Source organism: Trachemys scripta, chromosome 4, assembly GCF_013100865.1.
Source record: "Trachemys scripta elegans isolate TJP31775 chromosome 4, CAS_Tse_1.0, whole genome shotgun sequence".
In the NCBI taxonomy this organism is placed as follows: Eukaryota; Metazoa; Chordata; order Testudines; family Emydidae; genus Trachemys; species Trachemys scripta.
In genome coordinates this window covers 101,354,100-101,380,884 of record NC_048301.1, presented here as the reverse complement: position 1 = coordinate 101,380,884, position 26,785 = coordinate 101,354,100, and the positions used below count along the sequence as shown (strand labels likewise).

At 45.7% G+C, this 26,785-nt stretch overlaps 1 protein-coding gene across 1 annotated transcript in view; it reads left to right on the top strand.

Annotated features, from left to right (window-relative positions):
* The window catches only part of PDE3B (phosphodiesterase 3B), a 287,524-nt gene that overhangs the window by 169,487 nt on the left and 91,252 nt on the right, over nucleotides 1–26,785 (top strand). Inside the window, exons 3-4 of the mRNA XM_034770132.1 lie at nucleotides 5,196–5,444; nucleotides 12,739–12,881. Coding sequence (XP_034626023.1) covers nucleotides 5,196–5,444; nucleotides 12,739–12,881 — 392 coding nt within the window. The remainder of the gene's footprint in view (nucleotides 1–5,195; nucleotides 5,445–12,738; nucleotides 12,882–26,785) is intronic.

Here is a 26,785-nt window from a genome sequence, read left to right as displayed (position 1 = left end):
CACTTACCTGTTTTTTCACAAAGCCACATTCATCCAAGGGTGAGGCTGTGTTACATACTCTAGATCAGTGATTATAACTGAGGGTACATCTACACTACAGCGGGGAGTCGATTTAAGATACGCAAATTCAGCTACGTGAATAGCGTAGCTGAATTCGACGTATTACAGCCGACTTACCCCGTTGTGAGGACGGCGGCAAAATCGACTTCTGCCGCTTTTTGTCGGCGGCGCTTACTACCACCTCCGCTGGTGGAGTTAGAGCGCCGATTCGGGGATCGATTGTCGCGTCCCGACGGGACGCGATAAATCGATCCCCGAGAGGTCGATTTCTACCCGCCGATTCAGGCGGGTAGTATAGACCAGGCCTAAATCTTTTTGGGCTCAGGACTCATTTGTAAACCTTGATGGCCTGTCCAAATCCAGTAAATAGCTTTAATGCAAAACAATTCTGGCTTACTAAATATTTCTTACCCGCGATATACAATATACATATTAACATAATAAGTACTAAATAAGTACACCACGCATACCAGAGAGGTGGCTGCTGTCCCACAGGGCTGGCTGGGCTTTGCTCCCCACTCCAGCCATTGTGACTTCTGAGGTTGCTGTGCTGCTCAGGTTTGGTCCAGCCCCACTGTTGGGAGCCAGCCATGCGTTGCAACCTGGTGCATGCGGTCATAGCACCACTCACTCACATTTGGTCCATGCAGCTCCTTGTCATCATGACAGAACGGCAGCTGGACCAAACCTGAGTGATGCTGTAACCCTGAGCACCAAGTCACAATGCCAGGAGCCAGGGATGAGCCCAGCCAGCTCTGTGGGATCAGGGCTGCCTCTGCAGGCTGTATGTGTGTGTTTGCGGAATACGATCTGCAACACCCACCCCAAAGGGCCTCCTGTGTTCCTGAGGGGCAGGACCCCACCCCATGACTCTTTGATACATTCCGGGGCCCCAATTTTAGGTTGTGACCTCGGGTTGTGAAATTGTGCTCTAGATGTTCTCTGAGCTCTGTTTTTTGACTTAAGTAGAACAAAACCATTCAGGAATTTTCCTAAGCTATTTGTTTCTATTGCTGAGAAATCCAAAGACAGTTTTTACCCAGTGACTCTCTTTAACTTGGTGGTGTCAAATTGTATAAAACCATATTGTGAGGTGACCAGTTTAGAACTCATAACCTTTCTTCTGACTTGATGTTCAAAGTCAGCTAATTCTTGTAGTTTTATATTTTTTGTATGTATAACATGGGTGGCCAAACTTACAGACCCTCCAAGCCGCATACAATAATCTTCAGAAGTTCAAGAGCCAGGCGTGTTGGCTAGGGCTTGGGCTTCTGCCCTGCAGTGGGGCTTCTGCCCTGCAAGTGCCTCCTGTGGGGCAGAAGCCCCTAGCCCTGCCTCCCTGCTAGGCAGAAGCCCCTAGGCCCCCGCCTCCCAACAGGGAACCCCTCCCGCCCAGTCTGATAGGCGAAGAATGGTGGGGAGGTGTGGGGGGGCTCCGCAAGCGCACTTTAATTGTAAAAGAGCTGCATGTGTCTTTCAAGCCATGGTTTGGCCACCCCTGATATATAAGAAGAGTGACCATAGTCTCATAGGCAAACATTGGCCTTTAGTCCTGTTTCTACTTTGAACTTTACAGGAAGTCCCCCTATCGTTAGTTCCAACACCCAGACATTATCCTGGGATTTGTTCTGCTTGAACAGGCCTAAGTCATCATTTCTAGGAATAAACTGATCATATCCTACTAATGTACAGGCAATTTTCTTTTCCCTTTTTACTAGTTAATTGGTGTCTCCCCTTTTATATTTTAGCCAAATGTTTAACTACCGTTCATTTGATAAGATTTCCATATGCTGTGCAGTCACACAGGTCCACATTGCCAGCATATTTTACTCAAGTCTGGTTTGTGTCACTCTTAGGCTTCGTTTTGATAATTTCTAACTTTCTCATGTTCATTTCTTCTGGAACACACATTCAGCTACTTTAGCTCCTACCAATATTCATTCAACCACCATAGCTGCTGTCCTAGCCAAGAGATTCCTCTCTTTAGATTAGAGCCATTGGCAATATACTAGCCCCAAGGTCTGCAATACTCCATTCCTCTCTCCTCAGTCTCAGTTTATTCCTCCTCCTCTTTCTGCAACACCTGTGTTTCTGCCAGAGTATTATCAAAGCCCTCCTAGAAAGAGGGCCTATAAAACTGGCTGATTTGTTGCCAACAGCTCTGAGGATTAGGGAAATTTCTCAAGGGACATCGCTTTAAATTCTGTCCCTGATCACTTTCCCTCAAGAGAAAAGCACCTAGCAGATATAGGCTCTCTACTGCTTCATTTAGGACCAAGGAGATCTACTCTGTCTTATGCTAGGAAGATGAGACCCAAGAGTGATAATCCTGTCAAATATGTCTTAGGAAACAGAATTACAGGTAAGTATATCCTTTTTGGTGCAGTATATCCAATTCACTGGATTATATTTAGGAACTGCCTCTTATTCCAAGTTCATATGTTGCTAGGCAAAGTTTTTCTGCCGCATGGTTATCCGTTTTCCTCTGCTTAATTCTTCTGCTCTCAAGACCTTATTTTAAAACCACCATGCTTTCACCTCAGAAGTGAGTGGTACTAGGAACATACCAATACAACTTCTTAGGGCTTGTCTATAGGAACACTTAGTCTGCTGCAATCTGGGGCATAAATTTACTCCCCATCCCCGCTAGTGTGCCACTCACTAAGTGGACTGCTAATTTTTGATCCTAACTATTAGTTATTGTATAGGTTTTACTGAATAAGCTATACTACTATATAAAAGTACACAAAGTGATTTATGCTTAAACTATATTTTTTAGAAAATCTCACCTTAACTAAATATTAGGGCAGACTAACTTTCCCTCACAAGTCCAAAGTCAGAAAATGCACAAATATTTACAGTGATAATTATGACAAAGTTTTTTAATTTGATTTTTATTTTTTAAGCAGAGGAGATCGAAAAAGCTATTCTTTTTTGGAAGAGGAAAAATAAGAAAAGATATTAAATGTCACCTCAGAATTCCTTGTCCTCTGAATTTTTGCAAATACGTTCTCACTACTTATTTTTCTTTTCTTTGTTCCTCTGTTCTGTTACTCAGTTCAGGTATTTCCAGGAATCATTAATTCCAATTCTAAATTTCTTGTTGCTTGTAGCGTTATTTGCTTTCTTTGACTTCTGATTCCATACTCTAAATTATTTGTAAAGAGAAAGCATTCTAATATGAAGTTAAAGCTTCTCATTTCTGAATGTTAGTTCATGTCCATCCATTTTGTGGCCTTCATATGAAATTTGAGTCACCTTACAAGTACATTATTTCCAGAGTAAACAAATTCAATTCCTTACTGGTTTCCTAACAGGACAATCTACCAATGCTGGAAATAAATCTTGCAGCCCTTCCTGTCATCTTTTTTATGCTTTGAATATTTTTTTTAAATAGTAGATGAACAGTATCTTTTAATAATGTCACAGATTAAGTCTATGTATTCCCTTTTGTTGGTTCTACACATATGAATTACTTCATATTTTAAGACACTGAATTTCATTAGCCACTGTTCACTCGCTTCTTAGTTCTACATAGACCTTTCTTCAAATTGCCTTAATTTGCTGATTCTTCATCTCTGAGTCTGCACACTCAAAGAGTTTCATTGTGGATGTTGAGTGTTTCTGAAATACAAATAGTACCGGTAATTATAGTTTATGTTCTAGGTTGATGGAGGCTAAGTGTGCAGAAAGTAGAACTTACTGGAGAGTGATATGTTTTGTGATTAAGGGCCACCAGTTGAGAACATCCCAGCTGACTTCTTTTTAAAAGAAAATTTGCTTTTGATGCCATGTATGATGGTTCATACTGTTTGTACATCTCTGGTGTAAACTTTGAAAAGCGATAATTGAGGGGTTAGAAGGCACAAAAGTATACACTGCAATTGGTTATTGTGGTTTCAAACTTAATTTGAGAAGCCTGAATCATTTTTGGGCTTCTGAACCTTAAATGCAGAAACATACCTCTTTGGGGCACAGACTTTCATTTACCTGCATGTTTTTACTGTGCCTACCACATCTGGCCTTGACCTAGTTGACGCCTTTAGACAACACTACAATGCATATAATAAAAAAGTGTACTTTTTAGCATCATTTGTAGGAGACAAATAATTTAAATATCATGTATAAGTATTACTATGAATGTTTATAATGTTTGTTAATGTTTGTAGATAAGATGCAGCATCAAAAACTTTTTTGTTTTGTGCCTTGAAATGAAACTGAAATACAATTTTGAGAGATTGGGCAGACTAGCCATCAAATAAAAGTACTGAAAAATTAAGGAAATGTATACATTGCTTATCTATTGACCCAAAACCTGAATTAAAGGTGGAATATAATTTCATTTTATTTTGGGCTTGCGAGAGTCTCCATTTTTTGCCCATTACACAAAAATGAATTGAATGTTATTAACTTCATCAACTTTATTAATAAAATAAACTTACAATTGTAAAAATATCATATGATCTTAAGCTTCTTTTTGGCAGCTTGCTATTCACTGGAAAATGTGCTGCTATAAAAATTAAATTGTGCCAACTGAAAAAAAAATTAAGTGTAATTGAAGAGTCTTAGGATATACTCTTCCCAACAATATTGGACATTATGTACATGCTTAATTAAGGGAAGAAATGCCCGATTTTTATTGTTAAAAAGAGAATGAAAGCAAAACTGACAACTCTTGCTCAATTCCAAAGTACGCCCTGATGGTATGGCTGAAGTTAGTGAGGTAGCTTCCATTCATCTTTCCTTGACCAAGGAGGGGACTAAATGTTTAAAAATCCTGAAATCTAAATCGCTTTGTAATGATGTAAAATGATTTTTCACATAAGAATATGTTGACATAATTAATTCCTGGAAGACTTGTTTGTATTGACTCAGGTAAGTTTTGAGAACACTATGCAATATTTATATGGGCCTGATTTTGACAGATTCACAGTTAATTTGTTTCTCTGAAAATATATTGTTATAAAAGCTATGATGTTGTATGGATGCTTTTTTTTATACATTAAAGAGAAATGTTTATACGATTGATTCCCTCTCGTTTTAATGTGAATTATGAGAGTTAGAGATTTTGTTAATATTTTATATACCAAGTGTATAATTAAATTAGTGATTTACAATATTTCCCTCTATTTTAGAATGCTGGCAGTGGAAGTGGAGTTGATCTTTCAGTACTAAATGAGGCTCGCAACGTGGTATCAGACCTCTTGATCGATCCAGCCCTTCCCCCACATGTGATTTCTTCCCTTCGAAGCATTAATAGTTTGATGGGTGCTTTCTCTGGCTCATGCAGGCCAAAGGCTAACCCGTTCACACCATTTCCTGGCTTTTACCCATGCCCTGAAATGGAGGACACGGCTGAAAAAGGAGATCGAAAGCTGCACAAGGTCAAACGATTGTATAATTGTAATTAAAGTGTATGTTGACATTTTGAGCAATGTAGCAAAGAGAATACTTTTGCAAAGAATACTTCTGTTTGGATTGTAGCTTCTTCCATCTTAGGTTTAGGCCAAGATTTTGAAAGATAAGAGCCTAAAGGTAATCTCCTAACCCCGTGTTTAGACAGCTGTTTGATTATTGAAAGTGCTGAGCAGCCACAAACTACAACTGAGCTCAGTAGAAGGAGTTGCATGCTTAGTTTCAAACTCAGACAGGTGTCTAAATATGGAGATAAGAGACTAACTAGGATCCTGTTTTTTAAAAACCTTAGCCTTTTGTGTTTTTTGTTTGTAGTTTGCAAAATCCCACATTTACTTGTAGAATTCAACAGTGACACCTTTCATCTTCCTAGCAGTCAAAGGTTTATGTTCTCATCGTGTTGCAGCAACTATCAATGCTAGATAGAATTATGTTGAATTACTGCCTGGTAGCATAGTAAAATGTTCAATACACCAAATCATAGGGTGACCAGATGTCCCGATTTTATAGGGACTGTCCCGATATTTGGGACTTTTTCTGATATAGGCACCTATTGCCTCCCCCCTCCCCCCCCAATTTTTCACATTTGCTATCTGGTCACCCTACCAAATCATGATCACTAATGAAAGAAGTGCAGTTTACTTCAGTACTCTGTGTGTATTGTATTTTTAAAAAACAAAACTAGTAATAAGCTCTTTGGGGCAGAGACTGTCTTTTTTATATGCTTGTACAGTGCCTAGCACAGGGGAGCACCTGCCATTATATTATTTGCTATAATGCAAATAAATAATATAATTTCCTTTTCAAACTGGAACCGGAAATTATCTTTTTTGCAGGTGAAGATACCAAGACATACAAGTTTAGCAGTTCCCATTTCTTTTCCTGAATTTACTATTCTTTCAGCACAGTACTCTGTTTAGGTTGCTGTTGCATATATTGAGGATGTGATTTTATCCAGCAAGGCTGCAGAAACAGAGGTGCAACTGTTTCTCTGCTCATTCCAAGATGTCCCTGGTCTACAGATATTTTGATGGTATTAATATACCAAGGAGGGAGAGGAATTTAATGTGATACTTCCTCCCCCCCCCCACGTTCAGTTAGGTTTAATGGGGTAAAACTAAGAAAAGGAAAATGTAGATGGAATATTTGGAAAGCTTAATGAAGATGAGGTCTGTAGGCTAATCAGTGGTCTCCTAAGGGAAATGGTAGAAGCTTCATTGCCAACATTATGAAACTAGACAGGAGGTAAAAATTTCAAGAGAGCTTAAGTTACTTAGGGTCCTAAGTCCCATTTTGCAAACTGACTTAAGCATTTAAGGTATGTCTATACTGCAATGTAAGCTTTGGCTCAGACTTGGGCTTGAGTCCAAATCCCCCCTTCCATCTACACACACATCTCTCAGACATGGGCTCGGACCCAGGGTCCTAGGACTCTGCGGGTATGGAGGGTCTGAGTCAAGCTGGGACCCAGGCTTTGAGCCCTATTACTTTGCAGTGTAGAGACAGCCCTCCACCCCCGACTCAGATTCTGAGGGTCCACCAAAAAGTATCCAACAATCCCAGGGGCCACTTCCTTTGTTCTCTCTATCCCAAGAATCTCCAGTTGACTCCAGTGAAAGCAGAAGCAATCCCCATTGCTGTAATGCAGCAGTTCAGTGAGTCAGCATTAACCCTTGCATTGCCTTCTGACCGCTGAGTTGCAAATACACCATCAGAGAACCTTCAGTGTTTGCAATGGAGACTGAACAGAATAAGCTTTCTGCAAAGCGCACTGCTTCGTCGTCATGCGAGCACATCCAGATTTTAGTAAATCTCTGGTGCAAGGCAAGCAAAACAATGGATTTTAGTAAGAGTATCAGGAACGATCGTTCATACCAACAAATAGGGAAGATACTGTCAGCATTACAAATATACCGGACTGGTGACAAGTTTAGGGAGCAGATGAAGCATCTCAAGAGTGAGTGCAGGAAAACCAGGGACCAGAGCTTCACCTCAGGCAACTCACCGACATAGTGCACATTTTGTGAGGCGTTTGACAGGATGCCAAGCGCAGAGCCATCAATGATGCATGATGACCTGGTCAGCCAAGATGGCACCCCGCTGGCCCCAAAATACAGCATGGGGAGTGATGGGAGCCAGCAGCAGGTGCAGAGTGATGCCAGTGAAATGACTCTTACTGAAACCAGTCCCACAGGAGTCTCTGCAGCACATCCTGGAGTTGTACTCAGAGGAGCTGTTTGATGCCCTCTTGAGAAACAGGCCACTGCGGAGCCTGCAGGAGACACAGATGGGACAGAAACCGCCCTGGAGCCTGGTAAGTTTGTGGCTCCATTATAATGTTTATTAATATCGGAATGGGAGGGATTTCCATTCTATGCAAAACTTATTAGAAGCCCCAGCTAGTAGCATTTACCCTCTAATGGCAGAATGTATCCCAGTGGCATGACTCTCCCTACTCCCCACCACATAGAGCTCAAAATGACGACCAGGAAATGCAAACAATAAAAATCCTTAAAATTGATTTTTTGACTGAAAGGGCACCGATTTTTGCTAGGGCATTCCCATTTCTTAAAAATAACTACTTTACACTGCCATACCTGTAAATATGCTGTTCTGTAGCTACTCAGTGATGTAATGAGCCATGTGGAAATGGTAAGCTGTGGTGGGGAGGAGGTGGAAAGTGTTCCGTTTGCAAATCTAGTCCATTTCAGGTAAAGTTAGTCCATGCAGTCTGTACATGACAAAAGTATTTGTTCCAGATTTGCCTGCGGTTTGAAAGTGCATCCAGAAATGTGCTGGGGGGAGAGGGTTTAAAGGGGGGTGGCCATGGAATTAAATGTTTTTGCATGCAGTCATAATCAGCCAAGCCATGTGGAGGCTAATGCAGCATTCTTTTAAATCCCTTAAGAATTCCGACCCAATCACAGGTGTTGATAGATGCAAACTTTTCCTGAAGCACAAACTCCAGATAGGTAGTGACATTTCAGGAAAGAGTGTATTTTCCAGAGCCACCTTGGGTGGTGGTCCCTCCCGAGCAACATGCTCCAGGGTATCCCCCTTCGAGAGCCCTCTCTGTCGCTAGATCTAGTGTTGGATGCCTCGGACCTGGGCTGGGGAGCCCATGTGGGGGACTTCAGGACCCAGAATATGTGGTCACCCAAGGAACTGACCCTGCACATAAATGTCCGGGAACTCAGGGCAGTGTGCCTGGCGTGCGTGGCTTTCCGCCAGCGCTTACAGGGGCAAATGGTCAGAGTCCTCACGGACAATACAACCGCTGTGTATTACATCAACAGGCAAGGGGGCACACGCTCCAAGGCCTTATGCCAGGAAGCCCAGCTCCTGTGGGAGTTCTGTATAGCCCACGACATCCTCTTCCGAGCGTTCCACCTACCTGGCGAGAGCAATATGTTCGCGGATCACCTGAGCAGAGTGTTCTCGCAACAGCCATGAGTGGTCCCTACACAGCGAGGTAGCAGAGTGGATGGGCACTCAACCTCCCCAGGTAGACCTGTTCGCCACTGCCCAAAATCGCCTGTGTCCCAGGTTCTGCTCCAGGGTGGGAGAGGGCGACGGGGCCATGACGGACGCGTTCCTGCTCAATTGGTTGGGGCCCCTGATGTATGCCTTTTCCCCTCATAGACAGGGTCCTACAGAAGGTGAAATCAGACGGGGCAAGGATTATCCTGATAGCCCCGGATTGGGCCCGTCAGCACTGGTACGGGACCCTACTACAACTATTGGCGGCCTCCCCTCGCAGGCTGCCGCTCCGCCTGGACCTCCTCTCACAGGAGGGAGGTCGTCTCCTCCATCCCAACCTGGCCCCGCTCCACCTGACAGCGTGGCTGCTCCGTGGCTAGATGCGGAGGAGGGGGAGGTGTACCAAGGCTGTTAGACGGGTCCTGCTTGAGAACAGGAAGCCGTCCACACGGAGATCCTACCTGGCTAAGTGGTATTGGTTTTCTATATGGACGAGGAAGAGAGGTTCCTCCCCCGTGTCTGCTCCACTCCAGCTGGTCCTGGACTACCTCCTGTCCCTTAGGACCCAAGGGTTGGCCCCCTCCTCGATCAGGGTGCACCTGGCGGCCATCTCAGCCTTCCACCCTCCGGTGGCGGGACAGTCCGTGTTCTCCCACCATTATGACTTCCAGGTTTTTAAAGGGTTTGGACAGAGCGTTCCCTTATGCTAGACCCCCGGTCCCACCGTGGGACCTGAGCCTGGTATTGTCACACCTCACAGGGCCACCCTTTGAGCCTCTGGCCACGTACTCCTGGTCCCACTTATCGGAGGAAGTGACGTTTTTGGTGGCTATCACCTCAGCCCCTCAGGTGTCGGAACTTGGGGCCCTGACCTCTGAACCCCCGTACACTGTTTTCCATTAGGGGAAGGTCCAGCTTCGCCCACACCCGGCCTTCTTGCCGAAGGTGGTCTCGGCGTTTCATATGGACCAGGACATTTTTCTGCCAGTTCTGTGTCCTAAGCCCCATTCCTCCAATGAGGAACGACGCCTACACATGCTAGATATGCGTAGGGCGCTGGCCTTTTACTCATTTACCGAATGAGGCCATTCCGGAAATCCCTTCAGCTTTTCATTGCTACGGCCGAGCGCAGGAAAGGGCAACCGATCTCCACCCAGCGGATCTCCCGCTGGATCACCTTGTGCATATGCATGTGTTATGAACTGGCTGGGGTTCCCCCACCTTCTATTGTCAAGGTGCACTCGATGAGAGCCCAGGCCTCGTCAGCAGCCTATGTGGCTCATGTCCCTATTCAGGACGTCTGCAGGGCTGCTACGTGGTCCTCTGTCCACACTTTTTCATCGCACTATGTGATCGTCTCCCAAGCAAGGGATGACGCCGGGTTTGGTAGGGCGGTGCTCTGCCCGGGTAACCCTTAACACTTATCATTTAGAACTCCTACCCACCTTCGTATAGCTTGGAGTCACCTACTGTGGAATACACAGGAGCAATCACTCGAAGAAGAAAGGACAGTTACCTGTTCCGTAACTGGCGTTCTTCGAGATGTGTTGCTCCTGTCTATTCCACATCCCACCCTCCTTCCCCTCTGTCGGAGTTGTCTGGCAAGAAGGAACTAAGGGTTGGGGGAGCACGCAGCCCCCTTTATGGCACGATATGTCGGCGCCACTCCAGGGGTCGCAGCGGTCCTCCCCCACTATGGATGCTGCTAAGGGAAAAACTTCCGACACCGGTGCACGTGGCGAGCACGCACACCTACTGTGGAATAGATAGGAGCAACACATCTCGAAGAATGCCAGTTACGAAACAGGTAACTGTCCTCTGTCATGGATCCATTGAGAGGGAAATGGCTCACCTCCGATATCACAAAGATTGTGAAGAGCACAGCAAGCCACACCAACACAGACAGCCTTGATTTCACTGGCATCCAAATGTGTCTGTAGACATCTCCAACAGGATTTCAATCTGTCAAAAGCACATTCAACACTTTTGTAGTGAGTAATTAAACCATCTTTTGCCAGCACCTCTTACATCAGGTATGATTTCATAAACCAAGGCAAAAGGGGGTATGCAGGGTCCCCCTGTATAACAGTGGGGACAGTAACTATATATTATGACATTATTTGGTGGGAAATGTTCTAACCTGTCTGTGAATGTAGACTCCTGATCAACCGAAAAACTCTGGCATCATGAACTTTCCCAGTGCAGTCTGCATTGACATTCATAAATCAAGCTCTGAGGTCCACAAGGTCCTGCATAATAATCCTTTCTTATTGATGTACTCATGAGCTCCTTGAGGAGGGCAAACTATGGGCACGAGTCCCATCAGTGTCCCTGACACAGTTTGGAAATCCCTTTCTCTCAAAGCCAGCAGTTACTTCAGGAATATCTTTTATGCCCTCCACTGTGGGATAAACCCACATGCCTGATTGTCTCAGAAGCCTCCGCCATCACTTTACCACAGTCGACTTCTCAACACCAAACTGGTTGGTAACGGACCTGTAGCAATCTGGGGTAGCCAGCTTCCAGATGGCTATAGCAACCCGCGTATTGACTGGCAAGGGTTCCCTCATGCATGTGTCTTGATGCTGGAGGGTTGGGGCAAGCTGCTCACAAAGCTCCAGAAATGTAGCTTTCTTCATGCGAAAGTTCTGGACTCACTGCTGGTCATTCCAGGTCTGCATGACAATGTGATCCCACCATTCTGTGCTTGTGGCCCTGCATCAGAAGCACCTACATTGGGAGCATCAGCGGCTATACACAGTGCCATGAGCAGCATCAGTCAGTTTAAGTCTGCCATGGTAGGGTCCTCTTCCTCCTGCTCCATCATAAGCTCTGTGAGGTGATTTTGGTGGGTCAGAAAACATTGATGAAATATGCACCAGCATCTTACAGACACAGGAATGACAATGCAAGCAAGAGAAGTTATTGAAAAGGCGTTTGCTCCATGTTGCTGGTTCTAGTAGCTGGGAGTGTACAGTCCAAAATGACTACTCAGCAAGATGGGTTGGCGGGCTGTTCCAATTTCTTCTAATATGCAGCGTGGAAAGTAAAGTTTTCCCACAGTGCATCATGGTCAAAGGGCTAGAGTGGACACATTTTGGAAGTGCGCTAAAGACTCTGGGATATGGCTGGTTTGACTCAGGTCTGTATGCTGCAGTGTGGATGCCAGAGACCCAGGTCCTAACTCAGGTTAGAAAATTCTTAACATATGGTTAACAATCAGTGGAGACTCAAGCTCTGGATTCTGTAACCCAGGGTCAGCTGACTTGAGTCCCACTAACTCTGGGTTTACATTGCAGTGTAGACAGATCCTTAGAAGCCTGTGTTACTTTTGAAAATGGGACTTAGGTTCAGAAGTCACATAGGTGCTTTACCTAGGAAGAATACTAGAAAATGTATTGTAAGGAGTAATCCTATATTTGCAAAAAGATAGTCTAGATAATAGATCTTTTTCAGCTCTAAATTATGTGACTTCATGTGAGGAATAATCGCTGGAACAGATGAATTCCCAAGGACAAATATCTTAGATTTTATTTTTATTATGGAATGAGGAGAAGATGAGAAATAAAATAGATATCTTTCTCTCAAATAGACTATTCCTAAATAAGCCTTTTTCAAATTTTTGAGATCAGTATGTTTCTAACACAGGATACCATACTTCCTACTTCTTTGAACATGATTAGCTATAAAAATAATTTCATACACCACCTGCAGAAATAATAAATCATAAAACTGTCTGCTTTCAATAAGAGAAATTTTAACTGTTGTTAAATTATTCAACAGGGATTAAATAGCAGGAATAGTTTACCAACACCACAGTTGAGACGAAGTTCAGGAGCTTCTGGCCTGCCACCTATTGAACAGTCATCTTCTAGATGGGAACGCAATAATGGCAAGAGACCTCATCAAGAATACAATACTTCAAGGTAAACGTCCAATCGGTACATTTACATTTATTTTACCACTGTAAAATAACCTACATTTATATATCTAATGTTTGAATTGGACTAGATAAAGAGTTTATGTACAATGCCATAATTGAATGAATTCTGGAAATGTTGCTAGAGGTACTCCAGCATAAACTACAATATATTAATATATTTCAAGTTGTTAATATTTTGTTCTCATATAGATTCATTTATCCATAAGACCCAGACATCAAATTATTCTGGTTTGGAGTGAAGCGCCCATTCATAGCCGGTATTATGACATAGCAGTTTTTGTAGAAAACGAAGAATAATTTATCTAACATAAACTAGTCTGTTTTATCACTAAACAGTTTCTAAATAGTTACCTAAGATAGGGCTCACAAGGGGAACTTAGGTACTGCAACACCTAAATTAGTCAGTAGGTAATGCTGAGGAGATGGGTGTGGCCAAAGCCATGTTGCTCCAGGGGATTTAGGTGCCTGAGTCTGAGTTGGAGGGAGGAGCTTCTCTCATACAGGATTCACAATCATGAATCTCTCATGGAGTTAGGCACCTAATCCAGGTCAAAAAGAACAGGAGTACTTGTGGCACCTTAGAGACTAACAAATTTATTAGAGCATAAGCTTTCGTGGGCTACAGCCCACTTCTTCGGATGCATATAGAGTGGAATATATATTGAGGAGATATATATACATACATACAGAGAGCATGAACAGGTAGGAGTTGTCTTACCAACTCTGAGAGGCCAATTAAGTAAGAGAAAAAAACTTTTGAAGTGATAATTAAGATAGCCCAGTACAGACAGTTTGATAAGAAGTGTGAGAATAGTCCTAAGCCAGGTCAGCCCTTTTTCAAGAAAAACAGAAGAAAATCAACCTTTAGCCTAGTAATTAGAAAAATAAATATTCATTGGGCCAGTAACAGAGTGAGTGACTTTGTAGACCAGTGGCTAGGGCACTTATCTGTGAAGTAGAAGACTTAGGTTCTAGTCCCCCTATGCCAATATTTATAAAAAAGTGGAACAGCTTCAATAGAAAAGATTGGGAGATGGGAGACCCCTTCCACATCAGGCAGACCAAGGGACTGAACCCAGCTCTCCTTCATCTTGGGTGGTAGCTCTAACCACTGGGTTAATAGTTACAAGGGGGCAGTAGTAGCAACTCCATCACCAGCGACAGAGGTTTGAAGGAGAAGTAGCAACTCCATCACAGCTCCCCTGTGGTCAGAGGAAACAGACTCTTCATCGGACTCAGAAGTTGGCTCCTTTGTAGCCCGAGTGCAGTTGCCTGACCGTCGTGGTACCAGCTTCAGCATTCTAAGAACCAATGGCCTACACAGAGCTGGGTCTCACCTTCATACCAATCGCCCTACTGGACCCATTGGGGCTTCCCACCATATTCCAGAACCTCTCTGCTCCCTTCTCACACTTCTACATCAACAAAGTACTGGGAACATCTGAAGAAAGGTCACCATCTTCCTTCTCCCTGTACTGGGATCAGTACTGTGCAGGCGGAGCTGCATGCCCAGGAATCCCCTATAGAAGAATTGGAGGAGGGATGTCCTCACCCACCTTTAGCCTCCTTTTCTTAGTCACCTGATGAGGCAGCAATGGCCTAATCTATCTCTCTCCCTCCTGATAATTTTAGTGCTCATCAAGTCTTGTTGAGGAACATGGCTGTAGCTCTAGATATCCAGCCAGAATAGGTACAAGAAAGATCACACAGGCTTGTAGACATTTTAGCCTTGGTAGGACCATCTAGGGTAGCTCTCTCTATTAATGAGGCTATCCTGGAGCCTGTCAAGATGTTATAGCAGACCCCTTCTTCTCTGCCCCCCATTGCTGAAGGGGTGGAGAAGAGAGATTATGTCCCTTCACAGGGATTCAAACACTTTAACAACAGCCCTCCTCAAGGCTCTCTGGTAGTTGCAGTCACCAACAAAAGGAGAGGCAAGAACACCAGGCTTCTGCTCCAAAGGGAAAGGAAGGAGAAAAAACGAGATCTGTTTAGCAGGAAACTTTATTCCACAAGGTACAGCTCAGGATTGTGAACTAGCAACCTCTGCTGGGTCATTACAATTTCAACCTGTGGGATAATATCCTGAAGTTCAAAGACAAACTTCCTGATGATGCAAAGCAGGAGTTCCCTGCTTTTATGGAGGAAGGCAAACTAGTTGCCAGAATGGCATTGCAGGCGAGCCTGGATGTGGTAGACTTTGTGGATTGAGCTATGGCCTTTGCCATCACAATGCAGCATTCATCTTGGCTGCAGGCATCAGGCCTCCCCCCAGAGGTTCAACAAACAATTCAGGGCCTCCCATTTGAGGGCACCTTGCTGTTTTCCAGGAAAAGTGCTGACAGACTCCACAGCTGTAAGGATTCAAGGGTGACCCTTAAGTCTCGGGGATCTATACACCCTAACAAAAAGAAAGCAGTTCCACCCACTGCATTCCCTGTGATTTCAGCCCTTCTTGCCACATTCCAAGGACCTGTCCAAAAGGAGGAGTAGGGGTTACAAAAGGCATCCTCCGTCTCCACCCTCCTCTGCAGCTGCCAGCTCTTCTAGGGATCCTTGATCATTTAAGCAATCATTTTGACCTGTTGGATGAGAGCAGTATACCACTCCCCACAGTGCCGTCTTTCCAGACCATTATTTTTGCCAACCATCTATCCCACTTCCTAAGTGCGTGGACCTGCATCACCCCAGATCAGTGGGTCTTAAGCATGGTGGAACTGGGATACACTCTACAATTTATTTCTGACCCCATCCTTCCCACCACTATTCCCCGTTCCTCTTGAGGGTCTGCTCTCACAAGAGCATGCTACTTCAGGAGGTGCAGTCTCTCCTCCTTATGGGGGCCATACAGGACATTCCCATGTTCTTCAAAGGGAAGATTTTATTCACATTACTTCATAATCCCAAAAGAAAAGGAAGTATCAGGCCTATTTTATAGATGTAAGGCTGTTAAACAAGTACTTGAAGAAAATGAAATTCCAGATGGTCACTCTAGCATCTATTATCCCTTCCTTAGATCCAAGGGACTGGTATGAATACTCCTGAGTGCATTCTGTGCCAAAAAATTAAAAATTCTGTGCACAATATTTTAAAATTCTTCAAAATTCTGCAAATTTTATTTGCCAAATAAATGTGGAGGTCCCAGCATGGCATTGGGGAACATAGGCCACTGGCTGCACAGAGATGGGAGATCACTGTGCAGCTCCCGCTCCACAAGACACGGATTCAGCGGTGAGGCTGCACCTAACCCTGACACAGTGCAAGGACCAGGCTTACCCCAGAAACACCCCAGGGCCCTGCCCCTCCATGCCAGGTGCACCAGGTGTGGGCAGGCAGGCTCAGCAAGACTGGATACAAGTGTGGGGGGACTTAGTGTGAGGGGATCCAGGTGTGGGTTGAGAGGGTTCTCTGTGGGGCAGTCTGGGTATGGGCAGCTCAGTAGGGGATCTGGATGCACAGGGGCTTGTTGGGTTTTTTTGGGTGCAATGGTAGTGGGACTCTGCCGGGGGTGAAGGTGATTGGGTCTCAGTGGGGGGGAGGGGTGTATGGATATTGAGGGGGTTAGAGCTCTGCACAGGGGTCTGGATGTGGGGGGCTCAGTGGTGGGTCCAGAAGTTGGGGGAGTGGGATTCAGTGGGGTGGGGATCCTGGTGCAACTGGTTGGGGCTTAGTGAGGTGGGGATCTGGGTGCAGGGGGAGTGGGGCTCATTGGGGGGTTCTGAGTGTGGGTGGGTGAGGCTTAGTGGGAGGTTCTGGGTATGAGGGGATCTGGATGCACAGGGGTTGGGTGGGTGGATGTATGGGCGAACAATTCCCTTTACAGGGATCCCTCCCCCTGCAGCTGAGGAGCAATGGATGTAGAAAGCGGGGGGTGGGGTGGGGGAAAAGGAGTTTGCAGAGTTCCTGTAGCCAGGGAGAAATCTTGGGGTGGGTCTGACCCAGCCCCGGATGCCGTGCAGGGGAAGAGGAAGTCCCGTCTTCCTCAGACCAGACTAGCAGCTGAGCCCAGCGCAGCATACGAGTCACCATCCAGGTCTTCCCCAGTCCTACCTCTTGTCCCACAGTGATTTCTCTCTCTGCCAGTTGCCCTGAGCATCCAAAACGTACCGCTGGGGAGGGTCGCATATCCGCTCTTGTGACTTCCCTTTGCTTCCCCGTCAGAAAGTCGCTTTTCTGCAGGGAAGCAAAGAAATCTGTGGGGGACATAAATTCTCTGCATGTGAAGTAGCACAGAATTCCCCCAGGAGTATATGATGCTCTTGACTTAAATGCTTATTTTCATGTGGCAATTCACCAGTCTTTTTCCCGGTAAATGAGATCTGGGGAAGATGGAGCTGTGTTAGATTTAAATATCTGAAAAGTGCACTAGGAGGACCATATTCAAAATGGAGACCTTGAAGCTGACAGTGACAGAGATTTTCCCGGGGATTACCTTATGTCAATCAAGGAGGCCTACTTTCATGTGCTGGTTCAACAGGTGCACAGGAGGCTTCTGTAATTTGCTCATGAGGCCTATCATTTCCAGTACAAAGTGCTGCTTTTCAGAGTGCCATCCATGCCTCGAGTGTTCACAAAAGTTGTTGTCTTTTTGGTGGCTGTTCTCAGGCAGAAGCCGATACAGAGGTAGTTTTTCTTGGAAGATGTTCTAGTTCAATGATAGACTGTGGCTCTCAAGGCACAAGAGGCTCTTTGATGCATCTGCAGCATGTGATATTAAAACACTGTGATTTAATTATTAACAAGCCAGAATGCTTTTACTATGTTGTTAACCAATTGTAGTTGATAAAATAAGTCATTTTAATGTGAGAATAATATATGTATATATATATTATAATGTGTGTGTGTGTGTGTGTGTATGTATATTATATATTATACACATTAAACCATACTGTTAAAATATGAATATACTTGACCGGAGCACCAAGGCAGCGAGTACATAAACCGAAAGGGGTACTTTTCAATGTGCTACAAGCACTGGTGGATCACAAGGGACGTTTCACCAACATCAACGCGGGATGTTCGGGAAAGGTACATGACGCTCGCACTTTAGGAACTCTGGTCTGTTTCAAAAGCTGCAGCAAGGGACTTTCTTCCCAGACCAGAAAATAACCGTTGGGGATGTTGAAATGCCTATAGTTATCCTTGGGGACCCAGCCTACTCCTTAATGCCATGGCTCGTGAAGCCGTACACAGGTGGCCTGGACAGTAGTCAAGAGCTGTTCCACTATAGTGCAGAATGGTGGTAGAATGTGTATTTGGATGTTTAAAAGCGCGCTGGCGCAGTTTACTGACTTGGCTAGACCTCAGCGAAACCAATATTCCCATTGTTATTACTGCTTGATGTGCGCTCCATGATATCTGTGAGAATAAGGGGGAGACTTTTATGGCGGGTTGGGAGGTTGAGGCAAATCGCCTGGCGGCTGATTACGTGCAGCCAGACACCACGGCAGTTAGCAGAGTACAGGAGGGTGCGGTGCGCATCAGAGAAGCTTTGAAAACCAGTTTAATGACTGGCCAGGCTACGGTGTGAAAGTTCTGTTTGTTTCTCCTTGATGAACCCCCCAACCCCCCTTGGTTCACTCTACTTCCCTGTAAGCTAACCACCCTCCCCTCCCCCCTTCGATCACCGCTTGCAGAGGCAATAAAGTAATTGTTGCTTCACATTCATGCATTCTTTATTAATTCATCGCACAAATAGGGGGATAACTGCGCCAAGGTTGCCTGGGTGGGGTGGAGGAGGAGGGAAGGACAAGGCCACACTGCACTTTAAAACTTATTGAATGCCAGCTTTCTGTTGCTTTGGCAGTCCTCTGGGGTGGAGTGGTTGGGTGCCCGGAGGCCCCCCCACTGTGTTCTTGGGCATCTGGGTGAGGAGGCTATGGAACTTGGGGAGGAGGGCAGTTGGTTACACAGGGGCTGTAGTGGCGGTCTGTGCTCATGCTGCCTTTCCTGAACCTCAACCACATGCTGGAGCATGTCAGTTTGTTCCTTCAGTAGTCTCAGCATTGCCTCTTGCCTTCTTTCACCAAGCTAACGCCACCTATCATCTTCAGCCCGCCACCTGTCCTCGCATTCATATTGTGCTTTCCTGGATTCTGACTCATAGACTCATAGACTCATAGACTTTAAGGTCAGAAGGGACCATTATGATCATCTGGTCTGACCCCCTGCATGCTGCAGGCCATAAAACCGTCCCTACCCCTTCCCTGGACTCTGCTGTTGAAGTCCCCAATCCTGTTTTAGGTGACTTCAATCGGCAGAAACCCTCCTGCTAGAGATCCCTGCCCTATGCTGCGGAGGAAGGCGAAAAACCTCCAGAGGCTCAGCCAATCTGCCCTGGAGGAAAATTCCTTCCCGACCCCAAATATGGCGATCAGTAAGACCCCGAGCATATAGGCAAGAGTCTCCAGCCTGACCCCTGTCAGCCATTATACAATTTACCTACCATTTCTTGGTTTTCCTTGACTACTATGTTTTACCATTAAACCATTCCCTCCATAAATTTATCTAACTTAATCTTAAAACCAGACAGGTCCGTCGCCCCCACCGTTTCCCTCGGAAGGCCGTTCCAATATTTCACCCCTCTGACAGTCAGAAACCTTCGTCTAATTTCAAGCCTGAACCTCCCCACGGCCAGTTTATATCCATTCGTTCTCGTATCCACATTAGTACTAAGCTGGAATAATTCTTCTCCCTCCCTCGTATTAATCCCTCTAATATATTTAAAGATAGCAATCATATCCCCCCTCAGCCTTCGCTTTGTCAGACTAAACAACCCAAGCTCCTCTAGTCTCTTTTCATACGACAGGTTTTCCATTCCTCTGATCATCCTAGTGGCCCTTCTCTGCACCCGTTCCAGTTTGAGTTCATCTTTTTTAAACATGGGAGACCAGAACTGCACACAGTACTCCAAATGAGGTCTCACCAGCGCCTTGTACAACGGAAGCAGGACCTCCTTATCCCTACTAGATATACCTCGCCTAATGCATCCCAAGACAGCATTGGCTTTTTTCACCGCCACGTCGCATTGTCGACTCATAGTCATCCTGCGGTCTACTAGGACCCCTAGGTCCTTCTCCTCTTCCGTTACTTCTAACCAATGCGTCCCCATCTTGTAACTAAAATTTTTATTAGTCATCCCCAAATGCATCACCTTACACTTTTTACTATTAAATTTCATCCTATTCCTGATACTCCAATTCACAAGCTCGTTCAAGTCTCCCTGCAGGATATCCCTATCCTCCTCCGAATTTACAACACCTCCCACCTTCGTATCATCCGCAAACTTTATCAGCCCACTCCTGCAATCGGTTCCGAGGTCAGTTATAAATAGATTAAATAAAATGGGTCCCAAAACCGAACCTTGAGGCACTCCACTAGTAACCTCCCTCCAACCCGACAGTTCACCCTTTAATACGACCCGCTGCATTCTCCCCATTAACCAATTCCTTATCCACCTCTGGATTTTCATATCGATCCCCATGTTTTTCAGTTTAACCAATAATTCCTCATGGGGTACAGTATCAAACGCTTTACTGAAATCCAGGTATATTAGGTCCACCGCATTTCCCTTATCTAATAAATCCGTTACTTTCTCAAAGAAGGAGATCAGATTCGTTTGGCACGATCTGCCCTTCGTAAAACCATGTTGTAATTTATCGCAATTGCCACTAACCTCCAGGTCCTCAACTAGTTTCTCTTTCAGAATTTTCTCTAACACCTTGCACACTACAGATGTTAAACTAACAGGCCTGTAGTTACCCGGATCACTTTTTTTCCCTTTCTTGAAAATAGGAACCACATTAGCTATTCTCCAGTCTAACGGGACCACCCCCGAGTTTACAGATTCATTAAATATTATCGCTAATGGGCCTGCTATTTCCCGCGCCAATTCCTTCAATATTCTCGGATGAAGATCGTCCGGTCCTCCCGACTTAGCCCCATTAAGGCATTCAAGTTTTGTTTCTACCTCGGATACGGTAATCCCCCATCCTGAATGCCCCTCTGTAGTGGTGCTAGTATCCCTAATACCTTCATTGGCCTCATTAAACACCGATGCAAAATATTCATTGAGATATTGCGCCATGCCTAGATTGTCTTTAATCTCCTCTCCGGCAATAGTCTTCAGCGGTCCCACTTCTTCTTTCTTTGCTTTCTTCCTATTTATATGGCTGTAAAACCTCTTACTATTGCTTTTAATTCCCCTCGCTAGGTCCAACTCTACACGGCCTTTGGCCTTTCTCACTCTATCTCTACATTCTCTGACTTCGCTAAGGTAAGTTTCTTTACTAATCCCTCCCCTCTTCCACTCTTTGTACGCTTTCTGTTTTTTCCTAATCGCCCCTTTGAGTCGGTCGCTCATCCAGCTCGGTCTAAATCTCCTGCTTTGTAATCTTTTTCCCTTTTTTGGAATGCAGGCCTCCGACAGCTCATGCATCTTTAACTTGAAGTAATCCCAGGCTTCTTCTGCCTTTAGATCCATTAATACGTTTGCCCAATCCACTTCCCTTACCAGTCCCCTTAATTTGTTAAAATTGGCCTTTTTAAAATTATAAACCCTAGTCTTTGACTTAATTCTGTTACTCCTCCCATGTATTTTAAACCGAATTAGCTCATGATCACTGGAGCCCAAATTGTCCCCCACTACCACTTCCTCAACGAGGTCCTCACTACTTACCAGAATCAAATCTAAAATGGCCTCCCCCCTCGTCGGTTCAGCTACCACTTGATGAAGGAATTGATCAGCAAGCACATCTAGGAACATCTGAGCCCTATTATTACTACTAGCGTTTGTGCCCCAATCTATATCTGGGAAGTTAAAGTCCCCCATAATTACACAGTTTCTATTAGTAATTACTTCTCTAAACACATTAAATAGTTCCTTATCCATATCCTGGGTCGATCCCGGCGGTCTATAGCACACTCCGAGCACTATCCCCGGAGAGGCTCTAGTAGTCCTATTACCCAGTGTGAGTATTGCCCAGACGGACTCTGTGTTATCTAATCCATCAACTATTATTTCTTTACAGCTTATTTCACTATTGACATACAATGCCACCCCCTCACCTTTACCTTTGTTCCGGTCTTTCCTAAACAGCGCATACCCCTCCATACCTGTGTTCCAGTCGTGACTGCCATTCCACCACGTTTCTGTTATTCCTACAATATCTGGTTTCAGCTCTTGGACCAAGAGCTCCAATTCCTCCATTTTACTACCTAGGCTTCTGGCATTGGTGTATAAACACCCTAATGTATGTCGTTTAGCCTGTCTCCCATTCGTAGCACTATAAGTTGCGGGCCTCCTTGCGTCCGTCCCCCCTGTCCTTCCTATGTCCAATCTCATCTCCCCGGCTATGTCTCCTCTCATTTTACTCACCTTTTCCATACTGGAATCTGGCGTGGAGATTAACTGTGCATCTCCCAACCTTCTCCCCAAACTTCCTAGTTTAAAGCTCTTTTGATAAGATGAGCCAGCCTCCCTCCCAGAAGTCTATTTCCTTCCCTACTCAGGTGAAGCCCATCCCGCGAGAACAGGTGCCTGTCCCCGAAAGCCTCCCAGTGGCCATACATCCCAAAGCCCTCCTTATAGCACCACTCTCTTAGCCAACTATTTATTCTCACAATCCTATCAGCCCTTTGCTGCCCTTCCCTCGGAACGGGCAGAATCCCACTAAAGATAATCTGAGCCTCTATCTCCTTGAGCGTCTTCCCCAGCCTAGCATAATCTCCCTTGATTCTCTCTAACGAGAACCTAGCCGTGTCATTCGTTCCTACATGAAGGATTATCAAGGGGTTCTTACCTGCTCCTTTTAGGATCCTTTTCAACCGCAGGTCCACATCGCGTATCTTTGCGCCCGGTAGACAGCACACCCTTCTGTTCTCCGGGTCCGCCCTGGTCACAGGCCTGTCCAATCTCCTCAGTAAAGAGTCTCCAATTACATACACCTGCCGTCGCCTGGCAACAGTGCAATCTAGTAATCTAGTCTCTAGTCCCTCTAGTCCTGACCTGTGCCTGTTCCTATCTTCCGTTATGCTCCCCCTTATGCCTTCCTGATTCCTCCCGGGGCCCAGAATTGGTGCTGTCTCCATCAACTCCTCCCCTCTCTCTCTCGGACTAGCTGCTCTTCTCTTCTTCCTCACTCTCCCACCTTCAGCCGCCACCTGCTGCCCCTCCACCTCGCTATCCAAACACTCGAACCTATTCCTGAGTTCTATTCCCCCCTCGCTGGCCCTTCTTTTCCTTGGCCTGCTTCTCACAGTCACATGCTTCCACCTCCCATGTTCTCCCCCTTCCATTCCCCTCTCACCGTCCTCTGCCTCTATCTGCGCTGCAGGACACTCTCCTTCAGCCCCTCCTTGCCTGTCCTCCATCAGCTGCTCAAACCCCCGCCTAAACTCCACCAGGGTATCTACCTGCATCTCTAGCCCCTTAATCTTTTCCTCCAGTAACACTATCAGGCGACACTTCATACACACATACCTGTGTTCCAGCTCCCCTGCTAGGACCATATACATACCACAGCTTCCACATGCAGCCATCTGCATTCTGTGTGCTCCTGCTGCTTGGCTCATGCCTGCTTCACTCCCTGCCCACAGCACCTGTGGACTCAGAGCACACACCACACCGTGCCCTCCTGCCTCCCCCTTACCTCCCTCTCAAACTCCCCTGTTAGCAGCCCTGTTTGCTGCCGCTGCTCGCAGCTGTACCGCTGCCTGGCTGGGCGGCCGCTTTTATGGGCCCCTTGATCAGCCAAGCCCCGCCCCCTGCTCAGGCCTCGGCGTCCGTCCCAGCACCCAGCCCCTGCCGGCCCCTACAAACAAACACACAAGAACACCCAAGAACACACAGGACAGATGCAAATACAGGTACCTTCTCCTCCAATGAGAACTCCCTCTCAAACTCCCCTGTTAGCAGCCCTGTTTGTCTGCCTCCACGCATTCTGCTGGGCTCTTTCAGTATGGGAGAACTGCATGAGCTCAGAACATTTCATCAGGAGTGCATTTCTTTTGCCTTTTAATCTTCGCTAGCCTCTGGGAAGGAGAAGATAGTGTGAGCGTTGAAACATTTGTAGCTGGTGGAGGGGGAAAAAAAGGGAGAGTGGTAGTTAAAAGACACATTTTAGAGAACAATGGATAGACTCTTTCACAGTAAACCTTGCTGTTAACATTACATAGCACATGTGCTTTCGGTACAAGGTCGCATTTTGCCTCTTATTGAGGGTATGCCAGTTTGGTGTGAGAGATCACTCACGCAGGGCTGAGCAACAGAATTCGGCTTGCAGGCAGTCATGGAAGACTAAAGTCTTTTGGCTTCTTTAACCTTCATAACATGTGGGAATGGTTTCAAACAGCAGGGCCCTCATTTTCCATACCACGCAGCCATTGGCCATTTAAAATGGGTTGGCAATTTAAAAGGAGGGGATGTGCTTTTCGGGTTAACGTGCAGCACAAACCCAACTAACCACCTCCCTCTCCCCCAGATACACCCAATTCTCTGGGATGATCGCTTCATCCCTCCCCCCCACCGCATGGCTAACAGCGGGGAATATTTCTGTTCATCCACAGGCAAACAGCCCAGCAGGAACGGGCACCTCTGAATGTCCCCTTAATAAAATCACCCTATTTCAACCAGGTGACCATGAATGATATTGCTCTCCTGAGGATAACACGGAGAGATAAAGAATGGATGTTGTTTGAATGCCAGCAAACACCGGGACCATACGCTGTATTGTGCAATGATTCCAGACTACGTGCTACTGGCCTGGCGTGGTAAAGTGTCCTATTAAGGAGGACGGAATAAGGCTGCCCTTCCCAGAAATCTTTTGCAAAGGCTTTGGGAGTACATCCAGGAGAGCTTTATGAAGATGTCCCTGGAGGATTTCCGCTCCATCCCCAGACACGTTAACAGACTTTTCCAGTAGCTGTACTGGCTGCGAATGCCAGGGCAAATTTAATCATTAAACCCGCTTGCTTTTAAACCATGCCTAATATTTACAAAGGTACACTCACCAGAGGTCCCTTCTTCACCTGGCGGGTCCGGGAGGCAGCCTTGGGTGGGTACAGACTCCAGGTCCAGGGTGAGAAACAGTTCCTGGCTGTCCGGGAAAACGGTTTCTCCACTTGCTTGCTGTGAGCTATCTTCAACCTCCTCCTCGTCCTCCTTCCTCATCCCCAAAACCCGCATCCCTGTTGCATGCTACTCCATTGACTGAGTCAAAGCACAGGGGTGGAGTAGTTGTATGGGCACCTCCTAGAATGGCATGAAGCTCATCATAGAAGCGGCATGTCTGGGGCTCTGACCCGGAGTGGCTGTTTGCCTCTCTCTCTTTTTTTGGTAGGCTTGCCTCAGCTCCTTAAGTTTCACGTGGCACTGCTGCGGGTCCCTTTTATAGCCTCTGTCCTTCATGCCCTTGGAGATTTTTTCAAATGTTTGGGCATTTCGTCTTTTGGAACGGAGTTCTGATAGCACGGATTCATCTCCCCATACAGCGATCAGATCCCGTACCTCCTGTTTGGTCCATGCTGGGGCTCTTTTGCGATTCTGGGACTCCATCATGATCACCTTTGCTGAGGAGTTCCGCACTCACCTGCAGATTGCCATGCTGGCCAAACAGGAAATGAGATTCAAAAGTTTGTTGGCCTTTTCCTATCTACTTGGCCAGTGCATCTGAGTTGAGAGTGCTGTCCAGAGCGGTCACAATGGAGCACTCTGGGATAGCTCCCGGAGGCCAATACTGTCGAATTGCGACCACACTACCCCACACTATGCCAAATTCGACCCAGCAAGGTCGATTTCAGCGCTAATCCCCTCGTCGGGGGAGGAATACAGAAATCGATTTTAAAAGCCCTTTAAGTAGAAAAAACTGGCTTCATTGTGTGGATGGGTGCAGGGTTAAATCGATGTAACGCTGCTAAATTCGACCTAAACTCGTAGTGTAGATCAGGGCTGAGTATCACTGTTCTTGTTAGAGCCTATCCAAGTAGGGGTCCACTCAAGCAACTCGGACCATAATCTCAAAATTGCAACAACAGAGATTTGAATTTCTAAAAGCGTCAGCTTCAGCCATCTCAGCACCTAGTTTTCTTGGAGTGCTGATCAACAAAAGCCACAACATTTTTCTGTCAGCCTATTGACAGGACAAGATCGTATCAGTGATCACTCTCTCATGAGGATGTCAGTAAGCAATCTTTTAATGAGTGCTCTAGGGATAATTGTGTCCTGGATAGAAATAGTATCCCAGGCAAGAACACATCTGAGGACTTTGTGGAGCTTCCTGCTGTCCCTTCCCCACAATTTTCTGTTTTTTCCCTCCTCTCAGAAGCTGAACATTTACATCACTTTTGTTGAAATCCCTGGATTGGTTGATGAATTTGGAAAGGTTCTAGGGACATGGTGGAATCAAACAGGTCTATCATAACAATTGATGCAAGTCTGGAAGGCGGGGATATGTTCTCTGAGAAGGTGACTCAAGGGACATAGTCCTTCAAGAGTGAAAGAAAAGCATAACATTTCTAAAACTACGGGCATAAAGTATGGTCTTCAGCCACTGGCCCCAGCATTGCTGAACATCAAATCCTTACAATGACAGACAATACATTGGCAGTGGTGTACATAAATCATTAAGGGATCTACAAAAAGTGGGCAGAGGCCTATCTACTATGTCATTGCATATTAAGGGTACCAGTAGCACAAAGGCTGAGCAGAAGGAAAATTGATCAGAATTGAGTCTTCACAATGAATCATTCTGATTGATCATCAAAATGTTTGGAACTCCAGCATTGGATTTTTTCATCTATGAAATTGAAAGGCTCACCAGTACTTTGCAAGGAGAGCCAGAAGCCCTAGGTATAGATGCCCTGTCGCTCAAGTGGCCAAGGGCTTACTTT